Source organism: Caloenas nicobarica, chromosome 8 (genome assembly GCF_036013445.1).
Source record: "Caloenas nicobarica isolate bCalNic1 chromosome 8, bCalNic1.hap1, whole genome shotgun sequence".
Lineage (NCBI taxonomy): Eukaryota > Metazoa > Chordata > Aves > Columbiformes > Columbidae > Caloenas > Caloenas nicobarica.
This window is the reverse complement of record NC_088252.1, coordinates 10,170,020-10,188,396: the sequence shown is the minus strand read 5'-3', so window position 1 is coordinate 10,188,396 and position 18,377 is coordinate 10,170,020. Positions and strand designations below refer to the sequence as shown.

Below are 18,377 nucleotides of genomic sequence, written 5' to 3'. Positions count from 1 at the left end.
TTTCTTTATGAGCACATCATTACAAACATACCTGATGAGAGCTGGTCCCTGGGTTTGAGAGCTTGTCACTTGTTTTTCTCAGAGATTTTTGGCAGTGACTGGGTTGCAGAGCCTGGAAAGAAAGGGAAGACCACTTCTGCCTGTCCTTCTGGGATGAAAGTGTCCAATGAGAGTATCCTGTGGCTGAGCCGGTGCTTTTCCTGAGCAGCGTAATTTCTAGTAACAAGCAAGGAAAGTTTAGTTCGGAAGTATTACGGCTGATTGAAGGGATTTGAGAGAGAGGCCAAGCTCAGCTGTCACACCGCTTCACATTACCTCGGCCGGGATTTTCAAGTGTGGGCGGATAACCTTGGGCGCTTTACTCTAGTGGTGTAGATTTAAAGTCTTTGCTTTAAATGCTAAACCTTGAAAATGCTGGCCTGAACCTTGGCGTGTCTCAGTTTCCAAGCTGGGAGGTGTTCCCTGCCAGTCGTCATTCCTGGGGGAGGGCGAGGCAGACGGTGGGAAGACAGAGGACTTGGGAATGTCTTGGGAGGCTTCCAGTGGCTCGGTTGAGCAATCAGGCCACTAGATCCTTGTCCAAGTCCTAACCTGGCCCAGTCATCACTAGTACAAATGTTTGCTCCACTTACACAGAGGGAATAATGAGAAAAAATAAAATACGCATGTGGATAGTTTTTAAAGTGCACATGCAGCCCGCAGGCTCCTACTGGTCCCCAGGAGAAGGCGTTGTTGTCAACCTGGGCGCAGAGAACGGGAACGCCGAACTCCAGCTCACTTCTTCCAACATGCACAGACATCTCGTCTCCGTGTGCGCATGTAGGTTCACATGTGCAAAACCCTTTCATGTGCTTATCCTTACGTACATACATGGCTTATACATATGCCATGCATATGTTTGGAAATGTAGTCATGCTAAAATGCATTCCCCTTTGTTTGTGAAGCCATTTGCTGGGACTACTCAAAGAACAGGGGTGGTGGTACTCAAAAAGATGGGTCCTGCAGCATTTCTACCTGGGTGAGAGAGAGGAGAGGGGGTAACAGGCCCAAGGGACCAACGGGAAGCCAAACTGAGCATCGGCATCTTAGGAAAGAGCAGAACTCCTTTCTTTTTAATTTAGTCTGGTACATGTAACTAAACAGGGCTGGGTACTTCTCCCTTCACTTGATCTGAAGTCTGTGTGGCAGCTAGTAGAGTAAATTGCTCTCTTACATGAATAAAATTACTAGAATCTGGCCTGGAGAATGTTGCCTTTAGAAATGATTAAAACATATTCGATTCTCTGTGTTCTATATCCTTTTCCTGCTGTGAGATTATCTGATAATATAATTTACAAAATCCCATGTAAAAACCCACAATATTACAAGGTAGATATTCAAAGACAAAACGCAAAATGTGCCGGGTTCCCTTAAATGTATTTTGTCCAAATTAATAAAAGATATTTCATTGTTTTGCTTTGATTTCTAGGATCTTCTTCTTTTCTCTGGCGTTAGATTCTCAGAATTTTTTTTAAGTAATTAATAATGGAGCAGGCTTTTAGTATCTTCCCTGGAAGGTAAAAACCCTTAATCACAGTAACATCATTAGTGCTTTCAAGCATTTAATTTTGATGCTCAACAAAGCACATAGCCATTGATAAGAACAAATAAGTGTTGTTGTGTGCAGTTGAGGGAAAAAAGAAAGGCATGAAAACCCCTAAGCTTCAAGTAATTAAATTTAAATATGTTATTTGAATTTAGCTGAGATAATGTACAAACTGTGGGTATATTTTTTCAATCAGTGCAAGACCCCTTGAGTAAACATGATCCATTTAAATTCAAATCATGGGGAGTGGAAAGTAAACCCTGCTGTGGTTAAGAAGGCATCTTCACTAAAACACTGGGCATTGTGTATCTTTGATATCTGAGTACTGATGTGTTGTAGTTTTATAAAGGGCTGTTTTCACTCACGGATGCCTACATGCCAGAGACTTTATTGCATCTATTTATTTCCTGGTTTTTTTCCTCTCCCCCCCTTCCCTAATTTGAACCAGTAATGAAAAACTGACACTCTGCTTCTACCATCCTTTAAAGTGCCTCAAAACTGTTATAATTCAGCACTTATTAGCCTTGGGATATGGCTTTATGGCATTTGGGTGAAGTTTTTGTAGTACATCTGTGCTCGCTCTCTCTCTCTGTAAGCCACAAGCTCAGAACCGCAGTAATAAAACTACTAGTAGGTGTTTAATGGCAGGTTATTGAGGAAGTAGATAAAAGAAAATTGCAACATTCACATCAGTAGGGAGTGAGGTTTTTAAGGGAGAGGAACTGCTGAGCTTTGAACTAAGGAAAGTTACACTTGGTGCTTTTGTTCAAGGGGACCTCTTTTTAGACACCAACACACCTCGTCGTTCTTCCCTCTGAAATGGGCTGTTCTGGTAGAATTGGTGCTTGGTATGTACAATCTGTGCATGTGTGCCAGAAAAACTTGCCATTGTAAGCAATGATAATTGAGAAACAAATTTTCGCTTAGCGTACCTTTCCAAATATCAGGCAGGAGGAATTTGCAAAAAGTGAAAGAACAAGTGATCTCCCACTCTCTTCCAAAAGTATTATGTGACCTTATTGCAAACATCTTAATTGTGTACGTTTTTCTTTTTGGTCAAGCTGTCCTCCGTATGTTTGTGTAGGAATGTGTGTATATTATGAACAGTTAGCCCACGCACATATAGGAGAAGATTCTGTCTTTTATTCTGCTCATGATCAAAGCATCATTTTACAACCTGTTATGTGTTTGTCTTCACATCTTCCCAAAGAGGTAATTTAAAGGCAAAAGGCAGAAGAACAAAGAAGGTGGATATTTTGCACAAGCTCACCCAGAAGGCCGTGACTGCCGCCTGGGCTGCCACGAGGAGCTGGCCGTGGGAGTCTCCTCTGTCTGGACTCTGCTAACTGGACTCTTACGCCCTTTTGGTGACATATGTCCAAGGAGATCCAGACCTGTTGGATCCTGTGAAACAAGGAAACAAACCAACCTGATTTGTTTGGCTATTTGCAGAAATAAGGGAGCATTCGTAATGAAGGGGTTTATCCATGCAGTGGGATAACTGTTGTAATCCCTGTGGTTACTGAGCCCAGTTCGTCAAGGCCCATTGCATAGACCACTACAGGTTTGTGCTGCAGAGGTATCAAAGAACTCCTGGACAGCCTCTTGCAATTCTGGTACTTCATCCTGTAGCTGGACTTCAGCACTCTTATGATTTTTGTATAGCATATGCAGAGGCAAGACGTAGAGTCGAAACAAAACAACTCGAACAAATTGCTCATCTGCGTAACACAGGACAAAGGAATAAAATAAAAGTTAAGCAGGATGAAGTTGCATATAAAGGACAAGAAGGAAAAACTACAGCCATTCTTACAATTGTAATTGTAAGGAGTAACAAAGGAATGGACGTACAAGCCCTGTCTGTGTCCTGGAGGCCAGGACCAGGTTGTTTATTCCAGTAGGATGTAGTGCCAAGGATCAGCTGTCCATTTTTGGAGAGACATAAGAAAGCACTTGTCAAACTGTATAAAGCTAAGCATATTCCACAAGAAGAGATAGTTAATATATATTCTTCTGCTGCAAATAGGCATTTTACAACAGAGAAGAAATGCGCTTTCATACAGCATTTACCAGCGTAATATTGAAGGACGCTCTGAATTCCAATATAAATGCCCGCAGAAATGAAATGGGAAGCCAAGGAGGTTAAAACAGGGATAAAAGAAAGAAATTGAACTTTCTCTCTGCAATTCTTGAGGTCAGACCAGCATCAGTGGCAGATTCTCAGTAAAAAGAATTGCCTGTCTGCCCTGCATGAGGCACCGATTAACTAAGCAGATTTCTCTCTGGTTGGTTTATCAGTAATGTCACGTCTGTGTGTTTTAGGGTAACTAATCTCTTTTCTAATTTATCAACTGAGTGGTATTCTTACTGCAAAGGGGGGAAAAAAGTCAGATTCTCTGTTGAGGAACTGTGAGGTTATTAAGCAGGTTCTCAGTCATACCACAGATATAATTTGATGGAGCACACCTGGACCCTCCCTGTTGGCTGCGTTTATAGTCTCCTCTGTCATCCAGTATTTGCCTTTGCCTGTGAGAGACAGACAATGAAAAAGAGAGAAAGGTTCCGGAGGCATTTCTAACAGAGATGCCAAACTGTCAAATAGTAAATCGGGAAGCAGCTCCCTGATGGTTTCACATCAAGAGGAGACACCCTTTTGTGACTGTGCGGCGTCTACTGGTTATTTTCACTTCCATCAGAACTGTCCGATACGGTCAAGTAGGTTTGAGGCTTTCAACATTCAATTTTCCTTTCATTTTTTGTGACTGTTTTATTTATTTGTCTTTCTTGGTCGTTTTCAAGGATGCATGTTTCAAGGATACTTTTTACTCTCTAACGTTTTCATGAATCATCATCTCAAAGTTAAGAGTAGAAAAAGAAACAAAAAGAAAGGAAAAAGAGGGAAAAAAAAAGAGCAACATGTCTACAGCTTTAGGGGACAAAAGAAGAAATATATTCAATTTAGGAAGACCTCTAATCTCTGGTTATACAGGACAGCTTTGTTAGATAAGATTAAAAATTTCATGAATGTCCCTTTTTATCCTTGGAGACTCCGCCATTTATACCAGCTATTGTCAGCATCAAAAGAACTTGATAACAGCTGGCTCGAGATGTGACCACACAGCAACACAACAGCAAGAAAGGGGCAGCCGGGTTCATAAATCTTCAGAAAACCGGTTCCCCCAGCGCAGCCGTGAATCTGCTGCTATCACAGTCAAAGGGAGAATGCATTGTCCTCCAGCCAGTCAAAAACCTGAACTTCAGCATTAGCAGGGGCTCCGTGCAGGGTGCACAATGCGATGGTTTCCATTATCTTCTTCATTGCAGCCCTTATTACTGCACACAGATACAGTTTAAAGGATCTTTGAGTTGAGCTTGTTGCTAGGGAGAGTTTTTCCAAAAATCACGCAGCCCTTACCCTTGGCAGCGTAATCCTGCTTTTTCTATTCATCGCATCAATATAGGACCACATGGGGCAGGGTCAGATGATGCCAGGTTGGTACACAAAGGACCAATCTCTGATATCTTCTGGCTGGGAAGGAGCTATCAAAGCCAGAATCTGGCCCTTGGGCGCTGAGCTTCCTCGTTCTGCAGGGACTGCTCACAGACTCGGGCGTCAGCAGGGCAAGTTAGGAAGCACAAATTGGCTCAGACTCTTGAAATACAAGTTTCCTGGTTTTCATGGGAGGGTCCAAATGCATATGTATTCAGCTTTATTCTGGTCTTACTTAATTCAGTGGCAATATTTTCTCAGCTTTACAGAAAACCAGATTGGCTCCTCAGGATTTCAGAGTTCTGTAAAGCAAATAGCTAATGAAGTAACATCAGGTAATTTTAGGAGACGGAAGAAGAGAATCACTATGGACAACAACAATAGTATAAGTCTATGTACTATGCCTAAGAAAGGAGAAAAATTAGACAGAATCTTTTGGTACCTTACCCTATCAGAGGGATTTGTGAGCATTTCAGAGTAATGTTACTTCAAACCTGCCTGTCTAGTACTGCCCAGAATCCAATTAAAACCTTTATTGGAGAGGAATTAAATGCAATTTTGTTAAGAGAAAACTGGTGAAATACTTAAATGCTTCTAACCCTCCTGCAAGAAAAACACAGTTTCTGAAAATGCTCATGTTGTGAAAGCTATGATTAAAAACTTTAAAATTAAATTATTGCTTATATATTTGTATTTTTTTCCCTGGCAGCTCCATCCCCAATTGCTTTGATCCAGGCTAAAGAGATAACAAGGCACAGTGTTGCCTTGGCTTGGCTGGAACCTGACAGGCCAAATGGAGTTATCCTGGAGTATGAAGTCAAATACTATGAAAAGGTACTGTTCAGAAATGGACAAGCAAGGAATTTTGTTTGGGTTTGAGGAGAGCTTTTTACTTCATTCCATTACAGTTTATTTCCAGATAGGATTCCGTCGTTTGAAACAAAATAGATTCAGTTTAATAAAATCCAATTAAGGATTTCATGCACTTGAATGGTGGCTTGAAAGAATGAGACTCATAGGCTGTTCCAGCTGTATGGTACGAGTTTATTTTGTTATTTTTTCCTACCTAGGAACTGCTCGCTTTTGTAGCAAGCATATTTATAATGAGAATCAATAATGTTGGGCAGAAGTGAGACATTAGCTTTACTTCATAGACAGAAGCAAAATAATGAAGTATATAACACAGTAATAATAATAAGAAAATCTGTTTGCCGATAGCTTCTGCTTCACATGATAGTGTGGGCTGGATGGCTTTTAATAGACAATAGGGAAAGAAAATTACATTCTTCATACTTTCCAAGTTAGAAAGAGATGTTATTCCTACAAATAACTCCTCAAGTATGGAACTATGAGAAGAGCTATTTTATTTGAAGGTTCTCTGCAAAAATGAACAATTACCTGCTCTTGCTTGTATGCGCTCTCTCTCGCACACACATGGATACTTGTAAATTTTTTTTACAAAGATAATCACATATTTGCTTCCCTAACACGTGCTTTAAAAGGCATCTGATTTGCAAAGAACCTAGTTACTACATTTTCAGATGGATTTTCCAGCCAAAAATAGAATAGCTTTTAAGATTGGACTTTCTGGAAGACATTTTCTAACTCTCTTATTTTTAAAAATATTTTAATCATTTTTTTATATAAATATGGCTCCTGTCTGGTGAGAAGAAAAAGAAAGTGCCAGCATGTGTGAGTAAAATGTTGCTCGTTCATCAAGAGGATCCTATTTGAAGGTTTGGCTATTTTCCAAAGGATTTCATTGTGTGATTTCTTGAATAATCAGTGATATATGAGCATCATACCTACTGCCTCGTCACCCTTTTTTGGCTTGCTCTGTGCAGCACGCAGTGTGGGGATATTGAGCAAGGCCAACAGCAGGAGCCCTCGGGACATATTTTGGGAATTCCATCATTGTTACTCACCTTTCATCGTGACAGTTTTGGCAGGGAAGCGGTGTTCCACGGTTCACCGTGCAGCAGTTCATGGTGCAGCGCGGCATTTTCACTTGGTCACCACTGTGTTCTTTTGTTGTTAGGACCAAAACGAGCGCAGCTATCGCATTGTGAAAACAGCCTCCAGGAACACGGACATCAAAGGCTTGAACCCCCTGACTTCGTATGTATTTCACGTGCGGGCCAGGACAGCAGCAGGTTATGGAGACTTCAGTGGACCGTTTGAGTTCACAACTAACACAGGTAATGACATGCCCACTGATCTCCTTTTCTTTCGCTGGAGCAAAGAGCACAAATGCAACTGAGCTGTGCGTTGGGAGGTTCCAGTTGGATGCTTGGACCGTGGTGTGTCTGTTCTAGGAATATGCTCTTCCATGGCTGCATGACTGTTAGTGATGCTTTGAATCTGACCTGACACGTCTATTAGATGTGCTATTAATATATTCTAGATTCTAACAATGAAAATACTTCAGTGTGGCTTAAGGAGACACACACCCTATAAACACTTGGAAGCCGTTGGTGCTTGAGAGATCTATGTACCTGTTTTGTGTATTGTAAATGTAGATGTTTGCACATGTTTTTGGAATATGTCATTTGCAGGAGAATAGAACCCCGTTCCCCTTTGCTAGCTATTGACATAGAGCAGTTAGGTACCCTACAACAGCTGACATATTTGCACTTTTCCTTAAACAGTCATATAAAGACAGAATGTTCAAATTATGCTGTCAGTAGAGCTTTTCACTTTGTTAAGGAAACATGCAAATTTAGCCCCCAAAATATTTGCTTTTCAGTGGCAGGAAGGCAATGTGACCAAGCTTATTTTATTTTGGACGTACAGATCTGTTTATATCAATGTACGATCATGCCAGTTAGTGACAACATCCTTTAGGATGTTAACAGCTGAAAATAATCCAGCAGGAAGAGGGAAGACATTTTAAAATAACTTATTCTCTTTGCGTCAGTTGGGGAGTGATCATCTGGCCCCACTGAGAGAAAAAGGAGGAGGAAAGAAGAGTGGAAAGCAATTAGAAATGGAAAAAAAATAGCCATTCTACCCTCTGAGAAACACTGAAGGGGAGAAGGAGAGGGAGTCTTGTTCCCAGTGAAGTTCCCCAAATCATTATCAAACATCATGTCTTCCGCTAATTAGGGCCCTGTTGGAAAATTGTATCAAATGACTATATAATAAAGGCCTGAAAGTAGATTCGAGTGCTACTCTAAACTGCCTTCACAAGCCAGAAAGCCCCATTGAGTGCTACCTAGGTTGATGTTTTGAGGGTATCTGACACTAATGCTGCCTTTTCTGTTTCCAGTTCCTTCCCCCATCATTGGCGATGGTACCAATCCCACAGTGCTTCTTGTTTCAGTGGCTGGCAGTGTAGTTCTTGTGGTCATTCTCATTGCAGCCTTTGTCATCAGCAGGAGGTAAGAACTTAAGCTTCTCTCTCCCCCTCTCTCTTTCATGAGGGAGCTTTTTGTCTCCTCCAAACAAAGCTAAATTCTTTGATTAGCATCATAAACAGTGCATTTGCATTACAAGCCTTCTCCCATGTAGCTTTGATCTTCTCAACATTAGAACCAAGCAGTATGTGATGTAATGGCAATAGTTCCAGCTCTATTTGCCCTTCAAATGCAAAGTTGATTCCAATAACTGGCATTGAGAAGCAAGCCAGATAGAGATTTGCGGTTAGTGTAATTTGAAGTTAAGTTTAATGGGTATGGGTACAGTAGATTTTCTTGGACTCACTCCTCATAGACAGGGAATAAACAACTGCATTCTTGTGAACTAAGCCACCAGACTGCTATGCTAGTGATTTTTGTGTTTATATGAGTCTGCATTAGTCTTATTGGGTTAGTCCTTCCAGTGTGAGTGCATATGACTGTAAAACAGAAGCCACAGTCATTCAGCATCACATGCAGTAACACAGCAGACTGGATTGATGGTTATTTCATGAGAGCAGGACCATAACCTTCCACCAACTTCTTGTTCATTCTCCCAAATGCAACCCAGGCATCAAGAACAATCCTGAGAGTGGGAGGACAGGGTAGCAGAAACACAGCGCAAGTGTTTCTGTCTTCATCTTTGTGTTCAGTCTCATTTAAAAAGATCAGCATGGTTTTGCTTCAGTGTAATTCTGAGATAAAACTGAATGTATCATGACTTGCATCTGAAGTCTTGGATCTAAGGGATTCACATTTTGTCAGTTTCTGTTGATCAGTTTAATGGCATCAGCTATAAATGCAGATAAATTCCTCTTGATTTGCTCTCTTAATTTATGTTGTCTTAGAAAGCACTTACGTCACTATGTTTGTAATACCTGGAAAGTAAACATGCATTTTTACAGTTTTCTGTGGGTGTTCAACTCAAAGCCTCCATGCTGGCAAGGAGAAACCAGAGCAGAACATATGAAAATGTAATGAAGAGAGACAGGTTTATTAAAAGCCACTGCAACAGCAAATAGCATCACTGAGCTTGATGACTTAATCTCCTCTCTGCTTTTATTGATCACTTTATTATTTAAGGCAGGATTGATAGCAGGATACATTGGATTTCTAATTATGAGTCGCCACCTTGGAGAATTGAGCCTGTCGAGCTGCTTTGAGATGATTCCTTCCTCTCCTCCCCCTATAAAAAAAGTCGCTTCCCAAGCCTGATAAACACTGCTTGGTGATTGGCCCTCAATGCATCACTTTTTAGAAAATGAAATGTCAACCCCTTGCCCTCGTATTGATTCTCTTTAGTATCGGCCATAAAGCTGTCAGAGGAAAGGCTGCCTGGAGCCAGGTAGCTGACAGACTGGCTGCTGTGGGTGCGCTCAGGCAGGTCCTCACACCGCCCAGCCTGTCTCTTGGGTTATCCCTGCCCACAAGCATTGCACTGGGAGCAACACAGGACAAAGAGCAGGTGGACAGCAGGGACAAAAAGCTGGACCAAGTACTGGCAGGAATGGAGATAAAAGTATCCTGGTGGCCGTGGGTTCAGAGATGTCCCGTAGCTCTGCACTGGTAGGTCTCAGGGAGGCCATGGAAGGGGAAAGACAAATCGAGATGAATGAAATAATAGGACAGTGAAACTCCTCTGTGCATACTAATGCCTGGTGCCTTGCTAATTAATAGCCTTCCTCAATACACAGCTCTCCAGTAACTGGAAGTAGCCCTCAGTAAACAGAATCTGCTTTAATATTCACTATTGCTCTAATGATTTTAGCCACTTTTCCAATGTCATTTAGAGGTGTGGGCTTTGGGGATATTTCATGATGTTCCTACACCAGCAGAAGTTAATAGCAAAATAATTACACTTTTTTTCCAAAATGACTTCAGATAAGAAAAAGCTTTTCTGTCCATACAGTCCCCACAAGGAGGTTTTATAATCTAGCCATGACCTAAAACTCACATTTTTACAATCAAAACCATGCTTTGGCCTGCAGATATGGCCTCTCTGCATCCACGAGCCAAATGTAGGAACTGGGCATATGCTGTAGGTGCCCACTTTTGAACTCTGGGTTATTACTACTAATTTAGCATTACATTTTTTCAAATCATTGCTCAGATCCCAAAATTCATCTTACAACAGAATTTGCCAAAGGAATTTGCCTTCAGGCAGCTCAAGCTGCTTGGTTCTGTCCTGCAACCATGGCGTTTGTGTTAACATGAGAACTAGTCTGCCTAAATGTAAGGTTAAATTTACTGAGCTTAAGATGAGCATATCCGTAGAGCAGAGCTCAGGAGGTGGCATGAGTGTTTCTAAACCCCGCCTTGCAGGAGCGCTGACTGAAATTAGAATATCTCGAATAGAGTTGTAAAGGATTTAGGAAAGTCTGAAACAGAAAGACCCTCTTTCTAAAAGGGCTTGTGTAGAGTTAGATGGCCCTACGGAATCCTCTGGCCGTCTAAAAGTTTCTGTCAGAAATTTTTCTGATTGATAGAGTGATTTATCTTCAGCTCCATGAGCAGCTGGAGGTGTTTTCCCACCTTTGGCTGCTTGTGCTGGGTGCCCTGTGGCACCCGGCCCCTCTCTGGTGTGGGGAGGAGGAGGTGGGTGCAGCGCTGTGGCCCTGCATCCGTCCTGTTTCACCTCCGTTGTCACCTCCTCTTCATCACTTCCCCCACCTGTAGATCTGCCTGTGTCTCTGACCCTTCTGCTTTCTGAAAGCTTCTGTGTTCTCTTCCTGAATGCTGGCTATTTAATCACCACCACCGCCCAAATCCCTGTAATTACGGGGTTCAGATCTGTGACAAAGGCTGCCTTCTGCCTCCCAGGTGAGCAGCCCCGGGGGGCAGCTCCAGCCCTGTGTGCCCCATGGCACGGGGCTCCCCGGCTGCGCTGGGGACAATGGCACACAGGAGTGTCCTGCCCCCAGCCAAGCAGGAGAGGTCAAGGGGTGACACGGGGAGAAGTGGAAGTAGGTAGTTAGTTTGGAAGGTATTACGTAAAGTTAATAAGCTACAATTATATTGCTTGAACAGTAATCCCTTTGTTTTCCTTTGCTTTTTGCATGTCTTTGGATTTTAGTGGGGAAGGTTATGTTTTTATTGGTTGTTAGGGTGCTTGTACTTTTAAAAATAAGATAAAGAGCATTTTTTCATACCTAAAATGCTTTCATGCAAAGCCTGTTTGTGTTACCTATGTCCCATCTGCGCCTGAACTTTAATAAAATTAATTTGAAGGGGTCCTGTTTAAAAGGCAGAATCTTTTTTTTTCTTTCCTCTGAGAGAAGTTGTATAAAACCTGAAACCATCTCTGAGATCCCCTTAGCTGACTTGGTGCCGTATGGCACTGGGTGAGATTCGTGCAGCCTTTTCCTTGTTAACCAGTTCGGTAACTAGGAGCAGAACGTAGTCCTTTTATTTAACTCGGCTTTATTATACCAGTGCTGTAAGTCCTCAGGCGAATAAATGGTTTAAATTGATGTTTGGATCCAGTGTGGTTTTTAATAATGTTGCTTCTTCTGATTCGGAGCCATCTGCGTTTAATTGACTTTCATCAAGAAAAGAAGCTCCCAACCGTTTATGGTTGGATGTGTACCTGCATTTAATGTCTGAACACAAGTCCTGTTGATGTTGTTGGGAGCTGCGAGGCTTGATTCAAAGATCAGGTAGTCTTCACTTGTCAAACAGGATTTTTTTTCCTTTTGTTTCATGGTTAATATATAGTTTTTATTATTAGCATAGTGGCTTTAAGACGCAGCGCTAAAAGACTGCAAAGACAAAGGCTGGGAAATGGCCCTTCAGCTGAGGGTGGGAAGCTGCCATTCCCCGCAGGCCAGTTGCAGAGTGGGAAGTGAGATGCTTCTTGCTAATGGGCAGAAGGTTTTGCTGACAAGAGGGGAATGGTGAGACTCAGGAAAATTTGCTGCAAGTGAGGCTCTCAGTCATCTGTTTTCTTCCTCTTACCTGTGAGTTTTTGACCCCTTTTAACTCACATCTCCTGATAGGTCTTTCTCTCACCCTCCTCTACCCATTCACCATTTTCAGACTTTTAACCCGGTCTCACCCAGTGTCCCTGACAGGCCTGGCCATCTCCAGTCCCTCTGCAGGCAGCAGGTTGCACATCACAGGCAGTGCCAGTCTTGCCTCTGTTCCCCAGCCTTGGTTTCTCTTTCTGCCTTCCCTCTTCTTCACACCTGCCCAGGCTCTTGCCAGTTAGCTGGGAGACTAGGACTTCCATAGGACGGGACAAACTGAGGAGTGAGCAAAAATAAGCCCTTCGCTTTGGCAATGTCTGTTCTTATGCCTGGGTCTGAACTTCCAGGGAATGGCGGGGAAAAGTCCAAGTCTAATCTCTACATCTACAAACCATTAGATGCTGGGGAATCTCAGTACACATTGGACTGAGTGGACCTCTCAATAGCTTCCCTAACAGACTAACTTCTTGTATTAACTATTCTTGGTGCCACTTATCCGTTGAAGTTTAAAGCTGAACTAATTAAATGCATAACTGGATACAATATAATGTGTGTAGGTGAAGAAATAGTAATCTGTAGAATTAACATACTACACTACATTATTGTCTCCAACTCAGAGGGTTAGTAGAGGAGCTCTGCTGTCAGGAGTTCTTTACCCCCTTCAATTATATAGTGATTAAAAGAACAAACAAAATTTTGGGGATCTGCATTTTTGGTTGTCAGGGTTGTTTGGGGTTGGTTTTTTTTTTTGCTGCCATTCTGATTCCTATGTTACTAGACCGTTTCCAGTTTAAAATTTGCAGTTAAATAAGTGTGTTGGTATTGGCATTTGCCTAATTATGTTTGAAAATCGATCTACCAAAACACCGCTGTTGTAGCATTTAAATCCACACGATAGGTCCTTTTTTTGCACAGAATTGCAAATATACGTTTGAAGAAAAAGTAGTTTAAATGCAAGCTTTCTTTTCTTTCTTTAAATGCTGAGATGCAAACACAGAGACGTGTGTTTTGCTTGATGCTTTGTTGATGCCAATACCCCTTAGAGCAGTTTGGGGAGCGGAATGTCCCACCCCACCAGTGTGTGTTGTGTCAGGGCTGTTGCAGGGGAGCTGCTGAGCACAGGTCGTGGCAGGTGCAAACAACTCAAGTCTCGGCACGTTAAGAAGACTGAGCTTGTCTCAAAGATACTTATTTTGAACTGTAATGCTCTTTTTTCATTTTGACAGGCGCAGTAAGTACAGTAAGGCTAAGCAAGAGGCAGATGAGGAGAAACATTTGAACCAAGGTAAAAGGCAGCGATGCTTGGATTTTTTGATTCGGTTCGTAAAACATGTCCTGTGTTCTGATGCCTGGGAAATAAGGGATGACATTCCTCTGAGATTAATATGTTTCTGTTTTCCACTCTTGCAAACATCCTCCTTCAAAACTATGCACTTTAGTAACAGGGAAGGTATAAGTATCTGGGTAAAAAATTTTGAGGACACAGACAGGAGAAAGGTTCATCGTTTATTTTTCCATTTTTGCCATTGTTCTGTTTTACTGGTAGACATCTGTTCTTAGCTAGCGATATCTAGGCATGATTTTACCCCACAATACTCTGCTAAGGCAGTTTCTGGATGGGCCAGAGGCAATCCTGCAGGAAAGGAAAGGTGAACTTTGCTGCCTTTTTTCTAGGACTGAATCCTACTATTACTTCCATCTCAGTCACCCAGGTCTCAAACCTAGGACCTGAGCTGAGAATTTCTTGGCTCCCAAAAGGGAAATGTGATGTGTTTTAATCTCACAGGTCCTTAGACAGGCTATTGGCATTTTAGTGATGACAACTGATTTGTGAAGCTCATCTGTTGGCAAAAGCCTGATTCCTTATATTGGGAAATATTAAATGTTTACATTTAAAAAAATCAATTTTGGGGAAAAATACATTAAGTCCTTCCTTCATCAGTCATTCCTGGCTTACAGTACATTTTTATTGTACACTCTCTTTGCTGTTGTATATCATTAAGGCTTCAGTCTCATATGTTCTGTGTTCAGCAGCATGTAGATCAGTGACTTCAAATAAAACATTTCTGCCTTGCAGGTGTTAGAACATATGTGGATCCTTTTACATATGAGGATCCAAACCAAGCTGTGAGGGAATTTGCCAAAGAAATTGATGCCTCCTGCATAAAGATTGAAAAAGTTATTGGTGTGGGTAAGTGCCAGAACTTTTGCATTTTTTTCTGAAAATATAGTTTTAAGTTTGCTTTTAGGGAACATGGGATCCTATGATTTTTGTATGACGGTTCCTCCAAATTAACTGACATAACAGTTTGACAACACAGGTGTGTGCTTCGTGTTCATGACCATAGATTCTTGTGCCTTTTTCCTTAAGGGGAATTTGGTGAAGTATGCAGTGGACGTCTCAAAGTACCAGGAAAAAGAGAGATCTGTGTTGCTATCAAGACTCTAAAAGCTGGTTACACTGATAAACAAAGGAGAGACTTCCTGAGTGAGGCCAGCATCATGGGACAATTTGACCACCCTAACATCATCCACTTGGAAGGTGTCGTTACTAAATGTAAGTAGGTCATTTTTACGACAAGACCAATTTGGAAGTCACTGAGAAATTAAGTCTGTGGTGGCGTGTGCTGGGTTGGGGTTTTTTTTTTCCTTTTTACCCTCTTTCCTGTGAAATGACAGATGGAACAGGTCCACTGATAGCTAATAGAAGGAAATCGGTGCAGGACAAGTCATTAATCTTGTTGTCAGCTATAAATAGGTTTATGGTTTCGACTGATACTCTATCTGTAGGCAGCTTGTACAAGATTTTGTAGGGGGAATTAATACTGCAGGGGTTGGCTTTTTTTTCCCCTTCTTGCTATGCCAAGCAGGCATCTTTCACATCTTTGCTAGACTGAGCTGATTGTTACAGGGCAGGCAAAAGCAGATGGTGAGCAAAGAATTTAAAATGGTTGGGGGAAAAATATCAAAACAAAACTACAGAGTCATATGTTTAAGGTACAAAGCACAGATGTAAGGAGCATGCCTTTGAAATGAAGTAGGCTATTTTAGTGTGAAACTTGCTTATTTGTTTTCTCTGATTCACAGGTGTGATAATTTCACTCAGCAGAATTTACCTGGCTGATCTTTTTGTTGGTTTGATTTTGGTTTTTTTTAAGCCTGTTAGTGTTCACTGTGCCATGAACCCTGCCTTAGAGAATGACAGTGCTCGTTGGGTGCTGTTTATAGGCTAGAACTGAAAATACACCTGTGAGGCAGACGTGCTTGGGTCTGACTTGCTAAGGTTCCGCTGCGGCGATGTAGTTATTGTCCCTACGCTGCCCGCCTTAGGTAGCGTGTCGGCAAAGCTTGGCACTGGGCGCTGATCCTAAAAGACCCTTTGGGTGTAAGGGCTCGTGCTCAGGGTAGCAAAGAAAGCAGACAGGGATCTGGGGAGCTGCTGCTAAAGGGTGGAATTTGTGAAGCTTACCTTGTGCGGCTGATGGCGTGCGCGATGAACATGAACGCAGGATATTCATAGTGTAAGGAATTCAAATTAGATATGGATGAAAAGTTAAAAAATAAAATATTACTAGAAGAACAAAATATCTCCCATAGAGGGCTGTCAAAGCCATCAATAAATACCACTGAAAACCCTGTACTTCTTGAATGTTGGTGGGAGCTGGATCCTTACTCTACCACTTGTATTTCTGGAAATCCTACCCTTACTCATTTGTGCTTCCCTCTCTCACAGTTGTTGAAAATGGCTCAAACTGCTTGGTTTCCAAGACAGATTCCACTCGGGAAAATAGGGGTTTGGACTGATCTTGCTCATAATTTACTGAGGGCCTCCCTCTAAACTGAAATTAAAAGATAATACTCTGTTTAAATTTCGCAGGTCTGATTCTCTCTTTCTCTTTTTGTTGTTGTGCCAAGGGCAGGGGCGTTGTGGTCAGGCCACAGTGTTTGCTACAGACAGTGATTTTTCTAGCACCTCTCTAAAAGCAAGGCAACAGAGGAATCTTTGTGTTGAAATCCCACTGAGGCTGGAAACCCCTGAGCTATTACAGCTCTAGCAGTTATAAATTACTGTATGCATTTGCATAATGCAGTTGTCAGTGAACTGAAATGATTTGAAATTTTCGCCGAGGAGGTGGTCGCCTGACCCGAGAACGTTTCATTGCCTGGCTGGCAGTAAGCGGTGCCGCCGCAGCGAGCCGGCTCGGTTACCTCGGAGCTGGGCTGTTTGGTAAACAGGGCTACTTAAGAAGACATTTATCTCAATTTCTCCGTAGGTTTTCTGAATGCTATGATAAATGAATGCATTTAATAAATGGAAAATTAAAATGTGAGATAAATAGTGGTGTAGGTGGGGGTTGAGAGAGGCAGCAAAAAACCATGAATACATTATTGGCTGCTAGTCAAGTACTTTAATAATTGACTCTGATGGTAACTTCTCCTCTCTCTATCCCCCTGCACTGCTAAAGAAGTGCCCGAGTAATGAAATTACATGTTAATGCACTGAAAGAGTTTCCCTTTCTTCCTGTCTACGTTGACATAGTATCTTTTGATTGAGGAAGGTTAATTAAAACTCATTTAGCTGTATTTGTTCAGTGGAAGAGTTCCGGTCACAGTTGCAAAGGATAAATGAAACAGTGAGATATGCAGATTTGGTTGGAGTTTTTTCTCTTCCTACCAAAGGATGCTTGCAAAAGTGAATTAGATGGAGAATGATGTTTTATCACATCCCTTTTCTTAAGGGTGCACGTACTCAGCCAAGGTCACTAAGCCCTTCATCCAAAGCAGTTTGCTTTATGCAATGCCATTGCTTCTCTGCTGCAGTCATGCACATCAGAAAGGGTTCACCTGCCAGGCTGACATATCATGGACATGGCATTTTGCATGGGGCTGAAACAGGAAGAGTTTTGATACCAGTTGGGAAGGGAAGGAGAAGCAGGAATAGGAAAAGCTCTGCAAAGGATAGGTTGGGACTGAAAAAGTGAAGTAAGTAATGATGAGTGAAATCAGTGATGTATCACACTTATATGCTGGCCTAAGTGAAATAATGTAAAATTTTCAATACAGTCACTCCTTATAGCATATTGTTTTCAAATAAAATAAAATAAAAGTTACTTCAAAACCAGAAATCCCTAACCAATTAAACGCATCTTGGTGAAAAACACACTGAGTAGAAATGATCAGGGGAACTTCCAGTGCTGCAGCATGTCATGGTAGGGTGATTTTCCTAGCTGGTTGTTCTGGAGGAGATACTTGCTGGTGACAGACGCAAGGAAAATTTAGTAGTTCTGATACCTCTGATGCCAAGACAGAATTGATCTATCTACAGGCTAGGTGACATGTCCATTGAAACCATCTTTCCCCATAATGTGCCCTTATTCAGAGCTGCTCTGAGAGGTACAAAAGCAGATTTTCTCTGGGACACACTGTCTTTTAATTAGGAAAAAACTGTATAGTTCCTGTAGCTGAAGCAGAGCTGGGAGGAAGGGTCGCCAGGCCAGCCCAGCACTGATCATCAGGTGCTCCCTTGACTTGAGGTGGGCTTAGCAGTGCTCACCTTGGGACTGGGCTTTTGCCATTTGACCTTTGATAAGTCACTTCTCTATGTCTGCCATTGCTCACTTTTAGAATGGAGATGATATTGCACCTATTTCTGTAAATATGTAGATGCTGAATATCCAGCATGATTTAACCCTGTGAAATAATTAGTGTTACTTCTGTGTATAATACCTAGATGTTTTCAGTTTTAGCATCATACCACTTTGTAAAGCTCTTAAAAGCAATGTCAAGCATTATTTATGTATTTGCTGTTGTTTTAGGCAGGAGAGTGCCTAGAAAGCATCCTTATGTCACTAACGCTACATTACATTTCTCTTCAGACTGCCCAGCTTGGCTCTGTATTGCAGCAGGGAAAGCTGAGTGCTGCTGAAGCACTGTGCCCCACA

General features: G+C 41.9%; 1 protein-coding gene across 1 annotated transcript in view; it reads left to right on the top strand.

The window, feature by feature from the left end:
- The window catches only part of EPHA4 (EPH receptor A4), a 103,397-nt gene that overhangs the window by 69,750 nt on the left and 15,270 nt on the right, over window positions 1-18,377 (top strand). The window contains exons 6-11 of the mRNA XM_065640495.1: window positions 5,785-5,909; window positions 7,114-7,273; window positions 8,344-8,455; window positions 13,662-13,720; window positions 14,513-14,626; window positions 14,807-14,992. Of these exons, the coding sequence (XP_065496567.1) occupies window positions 5,785-5,909; window positions 7,114-7,273; window positions 8,344-8,455; window positions 13,662-13,720; window positions 14,513-14,626; window positions 14,807-14,992 (756 nt within the window). The remainder of the gene's footprint in view (window positions 1-5,784; window positions 5,910-7,113; window positions 7,274-8,343; window positions 8,456-13,661; window positions 13,721-14,512; window positions 14,627-14,806; window positions 14,993-18,377) is intronic.